The sequence below is a fragment of the Schistocerca nitens genome, chromosome 7 (assembly GCF_023898315.1).
Source record: "Schistocerca nitens isolate TAMUIC-IGC-003100 chromosome 7, iqSchNite1.1, whole genome shotgun sequence".
NCBI classification, from domain to species: domain Eukaryota; kingdom Metazoa; phylum Arthropoda; class Insecta; order Orthoptera; family Acrididae; genus Schistocerca; species Schistocerca nitens.
This window is the reverse complement of record NC_064620.1, coordinates 358,068,748-358,085,489: the sequence shown is the minus strand read 5'-3', so window position 1 is coordinate 358,085,489 and position 16,742 is coordinate 358,068,748. Positions and strand designations below refer to the sequence as shown.

The following is a 16,742-nucleotide window of genomic DNA, read 5'->3' as shown; positions in this document are numbered from 1 at the left end:
CGGATTTTATTTCCACATTTGCTACTGTAGCTCAGACTTGGGTCCACCCATTGTCAGCGGAAAAAAGCAGTATGTGGTTGTTAGTAACCATGTATCAGAAAAGATGAAGTAGATTTCACTTGGTGGAAAGATAATAACCAATGTTTTCTAGGATGCAAAGGTGTTTGCTTTAATTCCTTGCCTTGCAGAGTGCAATAGATAAATAATTGGCAGGTATTCTTGACCAACTCATTGAATGACAAATGGTTTTTGTGTGTGTGTGTGTGTGGGGGGGGGTGTATTGATGATTGTTTTCTTCAAGGCAGTGCGCTTGCCCACTTGAAAATGGGAAACTAAAATCTGAAGTGCAAACTGTGAGAACAGGGTCCCTGTTTATTAGATTTAACATGCTGACTTCCATCTCTTGTCATAAACAGAAAAATTGTTTCTAAAAAAGTGTTTTGAGCCATATGAAGCAGTTGTAAACATTTATTTTGCAGTATTCTGTGAATTGCATTTCAAGAGTCAAATATTCCCAAAACATGCTCATGGATCCGAAAGGGAACTGTACACTTTTTCCTTAAAAACTATTCAGAATTATTTCCTTATTGACAACTAAAATAGGTCTGAAACAAGTCAGTGCCATAAATGAACCATACATTGTATACAATGAATTGGGACACCATTATTGCTGAAAGCTGTTTGCATTTAAAAACTTGAGTGATCCTGGAAATATAGTGTAGTTGTCTACATGCTGCTGTTTTCTCAGTGTCATTGTTTAAGAAGTTAAGTTCATTAATAGCTGTAGCAGTGTTGGCATACCTGTACCTAGGAGATACTGTGTGTTACACTGCAGCAACCCAGTCAAACAGTATTAACTTGTAGTTTTGATAAAATTATTAATATATTTATGTGACTAGTTTTGTGCCACATCAGTGTTTGTTGAATCCATTTCTTGAATACAGACAGACAGTCCAGTTACTATGACTTGACTTAATTAAGTAGTGGGTTTTGTGCTAAGCTAGTCTAAGTTTCTGTAGCAACAAACATTTTCATCTATTTTATGATCTTCATTAATCAACTCGTATAACTACTCTTACCCTTTGTGAATAATATTTATTTTGTAAATAACTGTCACTGTGCAGAATAAACTGGTGGGTGAAACTTAACAAATAAACTAACTTTCGCATCCTAGGTAAGATACATAAGTTGGACGAAAATATGAAAACACCAAAAACATACGAGGATAATCGCAAAAGTAAGGTCTCCTATTTTTATAAGTACATAGACCTGTTTATTTCTACAATGGTTTACATCAGTTTACAGCTTGAACATTTAGCTATTTTTCAATATAATCAACATTTCTATCGACGCATTTTTGTAGACGCTGTGGCAGTTTTTGTACGCCCATGTCATACCAGCTTGCTGCCATGCTGTTCAGAAAGTTATGAATCTCTTCTTTCACCTTGTCGTTGAAGCTGAATTGCTGGGACCACAATTAACGCTGAGAGGTACTGTGAGACTCTGAAAAATCTCAAACGGGCAATTCAGATCCGGAGAAGAGGAATGTTGAGAAAGGGCGTACACATTCTCCATGTCAATGCTCGCCCACACACCGCTCGGCAAGCTGTTGCTCTCCTGCAATAGTTTCAGTGGAACATAATCACCCTCCCACCCACCCTATAGCTCTGACTTTGCACGCAGTGACTATCACCTGTTCCCTAGGTTAAAAGAACATTTGGCCGGAAAGCGATTCAGCTCAGACAACGAGGTGAAAGAAGAGGTTCATAACTTTTTGTGAACAGCATGGTGGTGAGCTGGTATGACATGGGCATACAAAAACTGCCACAGTGTCTACAAAAATGCGTCGACAGAAATGGTGATTATGTCGAAAAGTAGCTAAATCTTCAAGCTGTAAACTGATGTAAACCATTGTAGAAATAAACAGGTCTATAGAATGAGATTTTCACTCTGCAGCGGAGTGTGCGCTGATATAAAACTTCCTGGCAGATAAAAACTGTGTGCCCGACCGAGACTTGAACTCGGGACCTTTGCCTTTCGCGGGCAAGTGCTCTACCAACTGAGCTACCGAAGCACGACTCACGCCCGGTACTCACAGCTTTACTTCTGCCAGTATCTCGTCTCCTACCTTCCAAACTTTACAGAAGCTCTCCTGCGAAACTTGCAGAACTAGCACTCCTGAAAGAAAGGATGCTGTGGAGACATGGCTTTTATATCAGCGCACACTCCGCTGCAGAGTGAAAATCTCATTCTGGAAACATCCCCCAGGCTGTGGCTAAGCCATGTCTCCACAGTATCCTTTCTTTCAGGAGTGCTAGTTCTGCAAGTTTGCAGGAGAGCTTCTGTAAAGTTTGGAAGGTAGGAGACGAGATACTGGCAGAAGTAAAGCTGTGAGTACCAGGCATGAGTCGTGCTTCGGTAGCTCAGTTGATAGAGCACTTGCCCGCGAAAGGCAAAGGTCCCGAGTTCGAGTCTCGGTCGGGCACACGGTTTTAATCTGCCAGGAAGTTTTAAACAGGTCTATGTTCTTACCAAAAAAAAAGGAGACCTTACTTTTGGGATTACCCTTGTAACACATTACCATGCCTTAATATGTTGTAAGAAAATTGTTGACATTCGAAACAGCTTCCAGTCGCCTCGGAATGGATAAATACAGGTCCTGCATGGTTTCCAAGGGAATCTTAAACCATTCTTCCTACCAAATAGTGGCAAGTTCAGGCAACAACGATGGATGTGGCTAGCGATCACGCACACTTATCTCCAAAGTAGACCACAAAGGTTGAATAATAGTAGTGAATCTAGTCAATGTGGTGGCCAGGGGAGATAGAATAATAATTTGTCCTTGTGCTCGCAAAACTAGGCCTGGACAGTGTGAGCTGTGAGGCCAGGGGCCCTGTTGTCTTAGAACACAGCATCACCATTGGGGATTAAACATTGTACTGTGGGATGGAGCTGAGTTGCAAAGTTGGTCACATAATTATTGGCAGTAATGCGACCTTGTGCAGTATCCATGGCGTCTATGGAATACTGTGTCTTGGCTGCCCAAATGTTCACTGAAATTCCACCATGTTTCACTTTCAGGAGATAAACTTGGCCAGAAGTTGGAGACTGTGCAACAAGATTAAAATTACTTTATTCCATTGCTCACTCCATCGTCATGGTTTTTTGGATTCAGCACCACATTTTCCTGTTATAGGCATTTACGTCACTTATGCATGGTTCTGGAACCAGCTCAAGCTGCAATTCCCAGCTTATTGAACTTTCTTAGTGTTGTTTTCGTTCTGGCAGGTTTTGCGAGTGTGACCTTCAGTCCTGCAGTGATGTTCGTGGCTCTTGCCCTTGTTTTCCATCACAATCCTATTTAATGACCATCTGACACAAGCACTCAACATGCTCTTGGCACTTGGGTCAACATTTTGAGTTACAAGGAGAGGTACAGTGCGATCTACTTTTTGAAAATATCTATACAGTGATGCAGGTTAAGATCCCAGGTATCATACACTGCAGCCATTCAACCTGCTGGGCCCTTGTTCGTGAGTAATTGATGGGAAAAAAAGTCGTAATTGTGTGTGACACTTTCAATCTCCTGTGACACTTAATAGCGTTAGAAAAGTTACATCATATGATCATACTCCTCAGGCCACCTAATGATGTGTGCTGCAGGATATCTTCGGTACCACTATATGATCCCTCCAACCCTGTTCCACTCGCGAATAGTGCATGGGAAGAATGATTGTCCGTAAGCCTCTGTATTGGCTCTAATTTCTTGAATTTTCTTCTTGTGGTCAATATGCGTGGTAGGAAGTAATATGTTGTTAGACTCCTGAAAAATGCTGTTCCAAAATTTCAATAGTAAATCTCTCCGTGATACACAATGCCTCATTTGTAACGTCTGCCAGTGGAGTTTGTTTAGCATGTCCATAACGCCTTCTCGCCAGTTAAACGATCCTGTGATGAAAAGCACCGCTCTTCGTTGGATCTTCTCTATCAGTCCTACCAGCTAGGGATTCCAGATAGATGAACAATACTAAAAAATCGGGTGAACAAGCGTGTTATAAGACACTTCTTTCATGGATGAGTTACATTTCCTCAAGATTCTTCTGATAAATCTGAGTCTGGTGTCTGCTTTTCCCACTATCTGTTTTATGTGGTCATTCCACTTGAGATCGCTCTGGATAGTTAAGCCTAGATATTTTACGACAGATGCTGTCTTCAGCTGTTTGTCATCAATAGAGTAGTGGATTTCTTTTCCTATGTATGCTCAATATGTTACATAATTCTAAGACAGATTGACGTCAACGGTATAGGTCTATAATTGTGTGGATCTGTCTTACGGCCTTTCTTAAAAACAGGCATGACCAGCGCTTTTTTCCAGTTGTTAGGTGCCTTTCGTTGCTCAAGCGATCTACAATAAATTAATGCTAGAAGGGGAACAAGTTCTTTTGCATAATCTTTATAGAATCTTATAGGTATCTCATCTGGTCCTGACGCCTTTCCACTACTAAGCGGCTATAGCTGCTTTTCAATTCCGCAGTTGGTTATTTCAATATCTGTGATTTCAACGTTCGTACAACAACTGAAAGGAGGATCAGTGTTACGATCGTCCACAGTGAAACAACTTCGGAAGACCGAATTCAGTATTTGGGCCTTCTCTCTGTTATCTTCCGTTTTGGTGCCAGTGTGGTCACTGAGAGAATGAATGGATGATTTTGACCCACTTACTGATTTTACATATGACCAAAATCTCTTTGGGTTTTTACTCAGGTCTGTTGACAACGTCTTACCTTCAAAATCATTGAATGCTTCTCTCATTGCTCCCCTTACACTCATTTTCACTTCACTCAGCTTTTGTTTGTAGCTAGGTTTTTACTTCTCTTGAATCTGAGGTGAAGTTCCCTTTGTTTACATAGCCCTTCTCCAACATGGCTATTAAGCCATGGTGGATCTTTCCCATCCCATAAAACCTTACTCAGAACATACTTGTCTGGGGCATATTGAACAATGCCTTTGATTTTTTTCCATTTGTTCTCCACATCTTTGTCCTCATCATCGAATATGCCGACTGCTGAGATATTCTGAAATTTGTATCCTGTCACCATTGCAGAGCAAATATACCTTCCTACCTTTCTTTTGGTTACCAGAAGTGCAATTTTTTTGCACTACCGTGCATAACCTAAATACCTAATGTGCTATGGATAAAATAACGCAGGTTTGTAAGTAAAACAAAATTCAAGCAAAATTAGAAATAGATAGAATTACCACAATAATGTGGACAAAGAAAACTGTGATAAAACAAAAGGAATTAAATCGAAATTAATTCATAAATTTAGTTAAAAACACATGCAAATGGAGAAAGAGTGATAGGAAGAAAGATGAGAGCAAATGAAGTTGATATTATGATTAAAATTATGTGACAAAGAAATGTGATTAAAAATTGCATTACAATTAATTAATTGAATAAAAATGATGACAGTTTGATAAAGATTTAAAAATAGAAAAACATTGTGCCTTTGACAAGACTCGAGCTCACAACTTCCTGCGTTGAAGCTGCTGTTCTACACATTAAACCACGCAAACAGATCACATAATGTAACTTTGTTAACGCTATTGAGTATCATACAAAATTCCAAGTCCCCCCCCCCCCCCCCGAATTACTTGCAAATTGGGGTCCACCAGGGTAAATGGCTGCAGTGTGTGATATCTGGGATTTTAACCTACATCACAATATAGTGCGTTTCAAAAAGTTGATATCATTGTTGGGACCTCTCCTTGTTAGTGGATGATATTTTTATGCTTTTCATGTATGCAGTATATGTCTTAGATATGATTCTTGAACAGGTTCAGTATGTTGTCAAAGACAACAGTGCAATGTGCAGGCTAGTCTAGGATCTACATTTACATTCAAGCATGCATTTCTCATGATGTTTTCCTATTTTTTGTCCAACCTCTGTAGCACAATGAACTTAGACTATACATAGAAAAAACTGCTGTAGTATAGTACAGAAGGTAACTGAAAGAAATATGCAATGAGACAAGCATAAATGAAACTTTTATTCGAAGACAACAGTTACACCAAAGTCACCAATATTTATGATGTGCCCTGGACATTACAAAAGGTGGGACATGGTTCTTAATAGGGTGTGTGATGACCACATATGACAATGTGTACTCCGCAATGTTCTCCCATGCTGGCTAGAAGGATGAGAATGCTTGCTTTGCAAGGTGTCCCCATGCTACCCACAAAACAGGTAAGAAGTTCTTGTGGTAGGACATTCCATTCATTCATCCAGCACAGTTGACAACTGCTGTATGAGTGGATGTGCTGCAAATGTCTCCCCAGTGCATCCTAAACTTACTTGATGCTACTATTTAAGTCCGGGGGGAAATGGGCAGGCCAAATTAGGCCAGTCCATTCGCCGAATATCCTCTCATTCCAAGAGCTCCTTCATTTGCGCAGTTTGATACAGTTGCAGTCAGAGCCAACTGCACTCCTGAAAAGACACTCTTAAGGAAGTAGTACAGCGTCACAATAACATTGAACAGTGAGCGTACAGTGTTGAAAGATTTGAGGTCAGTATACCCATGCAACGATGTTTGACATGATTGTGGTCGTATCTTCCTATGGAGGTTTATTCAGGTCAGTAATACGTGCATAACAGCTCCAGTGGGACCATGCACAACGAAACACTGTTGTGTTTAAACCAACCTGTGGGTTATTGTCTTACCTTTATCTTTCAACATAGAATTGAAGTCAGTGAGACACCATACATAACATGTGGATTATGAATGTAGCTGTAAAATACAGCAAAGGCACCTGTATTGTGTTACTCCTCTGCATGGTAGAACCAAGGAAATGAAGTTTGCAGCAGTGCAAACACACAAATATAAGTTATGCTTGTGTTCATCTTTTATATTTCTCTGTCCTTAAAAAATCAGTAAAGGTGGTGCATAAACGTACATACAATCACAAAATATAAGAAACATTTAACAAAAACACATAAAATACTTTAATTCTCAAAAATTAAGGTACAATTTGGCAGTTACATGTACTATTGGTCTGCTGATGTCTTTTTTTGCATATTATGTTTGCAAGTGAGATACTTCTTGCATAAGTTGTGTGTATTTTTGATTTAATCATCCAGAAAGTTTTATTAATATTTGTGTACACTTACGTGGTGTGAATGGTTCAGGTCAAGCATGAAGTTGGAGGATGACGTGTAAATATGCATGAATTAATGTTTCTGTTGATGTAAAATTAAGACATCAGCACTGTGAAAAGAAAGGAATTTAGACATGCAAACAGAAGTTTTGCATGTTTTTCTTCTTGGTGTGATTTTAAAACACTCAGAATCTGATACTGAATCCTCTGAAATCTTGTCTTGCCAGGAACTCCCAGTTTTTGAATTCACAGCGGTCAATCTTTGCTCCAGGACTACCAGTCTTAGATAACCATTGAACCCTGAAATGAGAGAAAGTATAGATTTTTAATGTTTAGAATTGTCAGGAATTTGACACATAAGAAGCAAATTTTAGTACTCCATTTGTATACCACAAACATAATATTTGAAGAAGCATCTGAATCATGTAAAGATTTTTTTGTTTGCATGGACTAATGAAAGAAATCTTGAAAACCACTAAATGGTACTATATTATATACTAATTTTATTTTTGTTAGTCTGAGATGACTATCATCTGGCAGATGTGCATACCGAAAAAAAGTCATGAAACATCTTAATCAAAGTTTTAAGTAGAAGTGATACAAAAGAGTTTTTGTAAAAATTTGGAGCAGCTGTGGTTGATTTAAAAATTTTCTTAACTAATTTTACGTTTATGTAAGACTTTCTTATGAGAGCTGTTTGTATCGCTCTTCTCTCATTTGATGATAGATTACCAATTGATTCCTAACATATGTTGTACATACAAATGTATTTACAAAGTAGAAAACTACACACAGTGAAGTTAGAAGGCTTCGGGCTCTCCATTGATCTCACACATCGGTGTTTGTCGTGGGATATCAGGAGGCTGGGTGATACTCGGTATGGGTAACCCTTGGACAGGAGTAGAGCGCCAAGTTGCAGATTAGATTCTCATTTTGTGGTGTAGTTGGATATCAAACAGTTAAGTTTGGGAATTGTTTGAACTTTAGCTGCCACTTTTTCAGGATGGTAGTGGTAGGTTAAAAATCTAAGGTTACACCCAGGTATTTGGAAATATGAGTGTATCAGAAAGAGTGGCTCCTGAGCCTGACCTTCATATTGCTGACATGTAATGTTTGAGGATAAGTCAAAAAGTATCTGCAAAACTTATTTCTAATTTATTACAACAACAGTCAAAAATGTACAATATCATTTTTCATCATAGTCACCTAGCTTTTAAATGTACTTGGTTCATCATTAGCAAGCTTTCCATACCCTCTGAAGAAAAGTTTTTCGGTTTAGCAAGCCTTCTATGCACGATTTACTTCAGCACAGGTGAATTGTCGGCCTCATGCACTATGTTTAAGTGCAACAAAGAAATGGAATTATGGTGGGTGGTGAGAATGTTTGCAGGATGCTCCAACACCTCGAAATCCATATGCTGAAAAACTTGAAAAGTGTTGGCAGTGCCATGTGAATGCTCTATGGCACGGAGGGGGAATCATAATGCCGTTTGACAGTACCATGGTGTTTGTTTTGAACTGTTGCATTCAATTTGTTGCAAAATATATCACTGTTATGTTGACAATTTACTGTTGAGCCCTCTTCCAGGTAATATTCCGGACTGGCCCTTGGCATCCCAAAATACTGTGAGCATCAGTTTTCCTGTATGGGAGCGACTCTGATTTTCATTGTCTGGCATTTGCTTTCTCATTCAAAGTGATGAAACTATGTTTATTCTCCAATGATTTGTTTTAAAAACATTTCACCTTCATTAGTATGACAGTCCCTTGGTTTTGGACCCATCTTGCGCAGACTTTATAAAAATTGAGTCTGTTGTGGAAGGTTCACATGCACAACTAAAACTAATGTGCATTTGGTTTGCCACTTTGACAGTCACTTATCTATTATTCAAAATCATGCCACAAGATTTTCTTAATATGTGTAAATAGTTAGTGTGAATGGACGTTCTGCTATTTTATTGCCCCGCACACTTGCTCGGCCACTTTTGAATTATTCAGTCTGTAGGTAAACAATTTTCCACAGTAAACATTGTCCCTATATTGTGTTTAGACTTCTGCTTATTTATGCTCCTCAGGCACTTTCAGACAAAAAATAGAATGCTATTCTTGGTGCAAACGGAGGGTAGTGCTTCCGTGCTTACTTCGTAAGGATACAAAGTGAATTGATGTGACGGTACTGAAATCTGCCATGAGTGTAGAAGATGGTGGTATTTAATGACTGGCGAGCACATCAAACTTTGTTACAAACCTAAAGACAATTAAAACGAAAGTGCAGGTGCTTACCATTGTAGCTATTTCCAGACCAAATCACAGGCACCATTTCTAAGAAGTAATAATCTTCTGGAAATCTTAGGCCTGTGTGTCCCCCACTTCACTGAAAATTCCTCTTTGAGTAATGAGAATGATGTCATCAGCATAGATATATTTGTGAGATTGTTTAATGTTGCAAGAGTATTAGTAGAGAATTGGAGACAGTACTGAACCCTATGGCCAGCCATATTTAAGTTTGAAGAATCTGTTATAAGCATGTTCTGTACAAATTTTAAAAAATCTATCGCCAAATGTGTTTTTTTATCAGATTGAAAATCTTGTGACATATATGCCCTCGATGAATTTATGCTGAGAGCCTCCTTTCTAAATGGAATTGTAAGCAACCACATCAAGGATTGCAGGCAAACTTTCCGTCTATCTTCTAGAGTCCATTTTCCGAGACATCAATGCAGTTTTGATCATGCCAAGAGCCAGCTTTCTTAACTAGCATAGAATATTAAATTACAGGAACTATTTTGCTCAGAATTGACATTTCCAGAAACTTTTAAGCTACACTTAATGAGACAGAAGGTTTGTGGTCTTTCTTGGTTACTGGACTGTTCTAATATAATGACGACTTACATGTCTGAAACAAGAGGCAGTCACCTGACACATCATAGACTAATATAATGTCTAGTGTAATCTTAACAGAGTGAATATATCTATATGCAGGTATTATTGCTCCCACCACCACCATTACCACAGTATGTCTGTCAGAAAATAGTATATAGTGCATTAGACGAATGTGAATTGAAAAACATTACTCTGAAGCTTTGTTTGGTTACAAATTGCTGCTAAATTTTGAATTCATGGAGAGAGAAAAAAGCACATGATTAAAGTGCAGTTTTTTCCTAGAACTCTTTGTTAAGGAGGATATAGTGTTTGAAAGCCTAAATTCCAGTCATGAAATAATAATCCCTTTAACTGTTCTTTGTCTTCATGATTTTTATTTAACCACATCAGCACTATTGGGTGGTTGTTATAACTGCTCAGTCATAATTAATAGAAAGAAGTTGCTATGATTTTCGTGGGTTGATGATCGTCACACTCTTTTGTTACTGTAGAACTAATGTGGCCAACCACATTGCAAACAACAAGCAGATAGTAATAGAACATGCTGCCATTGGTCAGGTAGTAGCAGAATGGTGTAAACAGAAATTTTATCTTTGAGAAGCACAGCTTCCATCACACAGTATAGGAGAAGGCAAGTTTGATGAAATATGGCTATTCAAAGTTCAGGCAGGAATGTCACATTAGGTGAAAAAAGTAGAGAGCAAAATGAATAATTTTTCCATTTATTTATCAGCTTTGATATAGAAATCATGCAGACAGTAGCATGGACCTGGCTATGACTTACTAAAACCTTTCCCTGAAATGGGGTTCAGTCTATCCGAGACTTTGCCCACCACACGTAGAACAGCTTTTTGTCGCCCTCTCAACCACTGCAGTATCCATGTCAGAGCCTGTGTGCTCCTTCGGCACCATTCTCCCTATGCTATGGCTCCCCCTGTGACCGTCCCCACCAAAGACTTGTCCTATTCACCCTTCTACCACCATATATACCAGCCCTGTAACTGGCAAAACATAGACCATGAAAGAGAGAGTCACCTGTGAAACAACGTGTCATATACTTGCTGTTATGTAAAAACTCTTCAGCCTTTTACACTACCACCAAGTTTTCAGTTAGCATGAATGGGCACAGATAGACTAATATAATGGCAAAACACACAATCCTATTGCAGAGCATGCACATGTGTCATCTGGTTTCTTCCCCCAGGGTTCTTGCCACGTACATCTTTCATTTTCTGACCTGTCAACTTTTCACTATCTCCCTCCCACCTCTATCACATACAATGCACTTAGCTTTTTGCTCTTATTAACTTGTGCATGATGTTTTAGCAGTAATCTCTGTCTTACATATTACTCTCTCTTCCACCTTTAAGCTCACAGCTTTTCAAGTCTCGTCCATTGCAGTCCCCAATGATCAGTCTTTCATTCTCATTCCATCTGGTAAGTCTCTCCTGACCTGGAGATATGAGTGACTTCTCCGAACTCTACCCCTTTACCTAAACATCACCAGTTCTTTTCCTTCATCCCTCTCTTTCCCCTTCAAGCCTTCTGCCAGGAAGAGGAGCCACTGGCTCCGAAAGTTTGTGTAAATAATACATTTGTCAAGTGTGTTCTCCTGCCGCCACTTGGTGAGTACATTTTTTGCGTATCTAATTACAGTACATAACATACCGAAGATCTCTCAACCAAATAATTATGTCCAGTGACAAGAAGGGCAGCTGAAGTGATCCACAAATCTTCTGTCCACTATCCTTGACATCCATTTGTTGTAGAATCTTAGAACACAATCTGAGCTCAAATATACAGGGTTATTACAAATGATTGAAGCGATTTCACAGCTCTGCAATAACTTTATTATTTGAGATATTTTCACAATGCTTTGCACACACATACAAAAACTCAAAAAGTTTTTTTTTTTGGCTTTCACAAATGTTCAATATGTGCCCCTTTAGTGATTCGGCAGACATCAAGCCGATAATCAAGTTCCTCCCACACTCGGCGCAGTATGTCCCCATCAATGAGTTCGAAAGCAACGTTGATGCGAGCTCGCAGTTCTGGCACGTTTCTTGGTAGAGGAGGTTTAAACACTGAATCTTTCACATAACCCCACAGAAAGAAATTGCATGGGGTTAAGTCGGGAGAGTGTGGAGGCCATGACATGAATTGCTGATCATGATCTCCACCAAGACCGATCCATCGGTTTTCCAATCTCCTGTTTAAGAAATGCCGAACATCATGATGGAAGTGCGGTGGAGCACCATCCTGTTGAAAGATGAAGTTGGCACTGTCGGTCTCCAGTTGTGGCATGAGCCAATTTTCCAGCATGTCCAGATACACGTGTCCTGTAACGTTTTTTTCGCAGAAGAAAAAGGGGCCATAAACTTTAAACCGTGAGATTGCACAAAACACGTTAACTTTTGGTGAATTGCGAATTTGCTGCACGAATGCGTGAGGATTCTCTACTGCCCAGATTCGCACATTGTGTCTGTTCACTTCACCATTAAGAAAAAATGTTGCTTCAACACTGAAAACAAGTTTCGCACTGAACGCATCCTCTTCCTTGAGCTGTTGCAACCGCGCCAAAAATTCAAAGCGTTTGACTTTGTCTTCGGGTGTCAGGGCTTGTAGCAATTGTAAACGGTAAGGCTTCTGCTTTAGCCTTTTCCGTAAGATTTTCCAAACTGTCAGCTGTGGTACGTTTAGCTCCCTGCTTGCTTTATTCGTCGTCTTCTGCGGGCTACGCGTGAAACTTGCCCTCACGTGTTCAACCGTTTCTTTGCTCACTGCAGGCCGACCCGTTGATTTCCCCTTACAGAGGCATCCAGAAGCTTTAAACTGCGCATACCATCGCCGAATGGAGTTAGCAGTTGGTGGATTTTTGTTGAACTTCGTCCTGAAGTGTCGTTGCACTGTTATGACTGACTGATGTGAGTGCAATTCAAGCACGACATATGCTTTCCCGGCTCCTGTCGCCATTTTGTCTCACTGCGCTCTCGAGCGCTCTGGCGGCAGAAACCTGAAGTGCGGCTTCAGCCGAGCAAAACTTTGAGTTTTTCTACGTATCTGTAGTGTGTCTTGACAATATGTCAATGAGTGGAGCTACAGTGAATTTATGAAATCGCTTCAATCATTTGTAATAGCCCTGTAATGAGGTACCTGGAACAGAATGACCTCCTCCATGTTAACCAGCACATCAGTCATGTGAAAACCAACTCACACTTTTCTCACATAACCTGAAACCCATGAATCAAGGCAATCAGATAGATGTAGTGTTCCTCAAGTTCCAAAAGGTAGTATCACCAGACACTTATTCTTGATAGTGTATTCATATGGAGTATCAACCCAGATTTGTGACTGGAGTGACAATACCATGTTGGAGAGCACACAGCATCTTATTTTGGTTGGAGAGTCATTGACAGATTTTGAAGTAACTTCAGGTGTGCCTCAAGGAAGTGTATCTGTTGCTGTCCTTATAGTACATTAATAACCTCAGACATTTTGCAGATAATGCAGCTCTCTATAATGAAGTACTGTGTGGAAGAAGCTGCATAAACATTCAGTCATATCTTGCATCCTAGAATACTGCTCAAGTTTGTGGGATCAGGACTAACAGGGGGCACTGAACTGATACAAAGAAAGGCATACGAATTGTGAAAGGTTTCTTCGACCCATTGGAGAGTGTCATGAAGATGCTGAAAGACCTGAATTAGCAGATGCTTGTAGATGCAAACTATCCTGTGGAAGTTTGCTAAGAGATGTTCTAGAACCAGCTTTATGTGATGAATCCAGAAATATATTAGAAACCCCTACATATACATCTACATTCTGCATACTACTTTTAAATGCAAGGCAGAGGGTATGTCTCATTGTACCATTTATTAGAGCTTTCTCTCTTTCCATTCACGTATGCACTGCATGAAGAATGATCACTTATATGCATCTGTGCATGCTGTAATTAGTCTAATCTTGTCTTTGCGATGCATTTGGGAGCGACAAATAGGGAGTTGCAATATATTTCTAAATTCATCACATCATCTAGAAACTTTCTGAGTAGATTTTCAGAGGACAGTATGCATCTGTCAGCGTCTGCATGACACCCTCCCATAGTTCAAACAAACCTGTGACCTTGCCCTCCTTTTTATCCATTCAGTGTCACCTGTAGTCCTATTTGATATGGGTCCGACATATGTATCCAGGGCCATGTTTCATTTTTGCCTGATAAGTGTTATAGTGTGGTTAAAATGGCGTTAAGGTAGGTCAACACTGGCATGGTTTTGTTAACTCAATTAAAAATATTTGTGCACATTTTTTTTGGTACATAAACAAAACAATATATTTTTTAAACTTTCAAGTATGTTTGATTAATAGAATTTTTTCAACTTCTATCAGTTAAATATGAGTTATCTTACCATCGCCTTTCTGTTAACTTTTCTTACTTCGCGCATGCAGCTACATGTAATAGCAGGTGCCCTCTGTATCATTTTCATGTAGATTACTTAATACAATTCGCTTTAGTTTGTTAACTCAGTTGGCACTGACTTCAGATATAATTCCTAATCTGCTGCTAATGGATATTGATTTGCTGTGTTTCGATCACTGAAGAAAGTGGCTGAGTGGGGCTTGGTCTCTATATCTGGCCAAAGGAAAGTACCAGAAGAAGCACTGAAGAAACTTGTGAATCTTGATGTTTTTAAAAAATCCTCAAGAAATGCAGGTAGGGAATAAGCACCTTCCCCATGCGAAATTGTGGAAGATCGATTGCAGTGAATTGGATGCAACAAAATAAAAAAAGTGAGTTTTCAAAATCAAAACATCAGTTTGAAGATGGTACCACAAAAGACTGTACTAGCACATTTCTTCAGAGAAAGCTGGCAAACAATGAAATTATTGGCAAACAATGAAATTATTGATTGAACAGTCTTAACTGTACTGTCAGTTCCTAATGTCCAGTGGGCATAATATTTCGGTGATCATTCATGCTCCTTTGATCAGGTGCACTGACCAACTGAGCTCTGTGGTCCCCTCTCCTTCTTATGGAGAAAGGTGGGCTGATTGCTGACATGGTAGAGGAAATTTTATCCTGTTTTGCACGTTCATTTTGCTTGATCACTGATGCCTTGGGTAAGAGGATGGGGCCTTATGTCCCCAAATTGGGAATTTATTTGGAGAAACTTGTGGAGACAGTTACGGTTTTCACCTTACAACCAAGTAAAGCCTACAAAAACTGGTCAGAACTGCTGGTTTTGCCACCCATTTTGTTGCCATGATGTGGGCACAATCTTCTATGAGAGACAGCTGGCGCGTGGTCATTTTATATACCCTCCCACTGCAAGCCATTACCTACGTGTTGGTAGTCGTGGAGACATTTGCATTGGTGTCTGTTGTAGTATTGATGTAGTTCCTCTGTTTGCCCTGGTCACCAGATTGTTGTTTATTGACCCCCTTCTTAATTAGATCCAGTGCTGGTTCCAAAGTCTTGCAGGGATTATAGCCGAAGGGCTGACAGAGCAGCAGCATTAATGTTGCCTCATATGCCGATGCTAGCGTCTCCATAACTGTTGACATGGAGGGAACAGCTTGCAGTGGGCGGGATATAAAGTCTTCTGCATGCCCTTAGGAGATTAGTTAGGTAGAGTACGTGACAATGGTCACATGTCTAATCGCCGAAATGTTGAGCCCGATGGACACTACGGACTGGCAGTACACCTATCGACTGTTTGATCAACAGATATGAAACTGAAGAATCACAGTGAAACTATTAATAGAGATTATTTTGTGCATCCGTATTCAGAAAGTCGGGGAACATTATTTTGTGCACGTTGGTACCCTCTAAAAAGTAAATAATAAAAGAACATTTGTAGATCAATATTAAACAGGTAGTTAAACATTCCCATTTGTTAGGAAAACTTTAATAAATATCTGTATTTCAAGTCTCGGCAGGGAGGGGATGGGACGGACAGTAGAGATTTTTTTGGCCTTGGGGCATCAGAAGTCCTAAATATGGATATACATGTATTGCTCCCAGAGCGATCACGAAGACAAGATTATTCTAATCACAGCACACACAAGCACAATTTTTCTTTTTATCCCCCACTGTATTTTGCCCAAGGCAGACCCTCTCCAAAAACAAATCTGTGTGTTAGCTGACATGGACAGAAGAGCTCAAACCTCCTCAAGATGGCAGTATAACTTGTCAAAACCTCTCTCTCTGCATTTTCTTAAGTTAGGAGCTGATCTCTATTAGAAGGCAACCAACAGAAAGAACATACGGTGAGATTAAAAGAAGGAAAAGGTAATGTTCATCAGTGAATGCCATTCAAAGTTGTACCTGTAGTTATCATTCTAGTAAAAGCCACTTAGTGTTGAGACTTGGTGTAATAAGGTGACTATAATGTTGGGCTAATTTATTGATCTGTATTTACGAGACAAGTGTTAGATGCTTGTAAATTCAGTAATGTGAGTGTGTGTCGAGAGTTAATCATTTGAATGCATACACACAGTGATTTTCATCTGCAGATAACATTTATACAGGTTGGGCGGAAACAGTCAGAATAACTTGTAAGGGTGTTACAGGGGAGGTTGTGCTGAGAAATAACTGTTAAGGAAGAAAACGATGTGTTGCTCTGTTTCAAAGTCATTTAACACCGAAATTAATCAATCAGGTTGTCGTGCATGCAAATTCAACTGCCCTCCAGACACAGTG

General features: G+C 39.6%; 1 protein-coding gene across 1 annotated transcript in view; it reads right to left on the bottom strand.

The window, feature by feature from the left end:
• Positions 1 to 6,983: 6,983 nt before the first annotated feature.
• Positions 6,984 to 16,742, bottom strand: part of LOC126194862 (acylphosphatase-2) — a 177,140-nt gene continuing 167,381 nt past the window's right edge. The window contains exon 3 of the mRNA XM_049933207.1: positions 6,984 to 7,459. Coding sequence (XP_049789164.1) covers positions 7,345 to 7,459 — 115 coding nt within the window. The 3' untranslated portion in view covers positions 6,984 to 7,344. The remainder of the gene's footprint in view (positions 7,460 to 16,742) is intronic.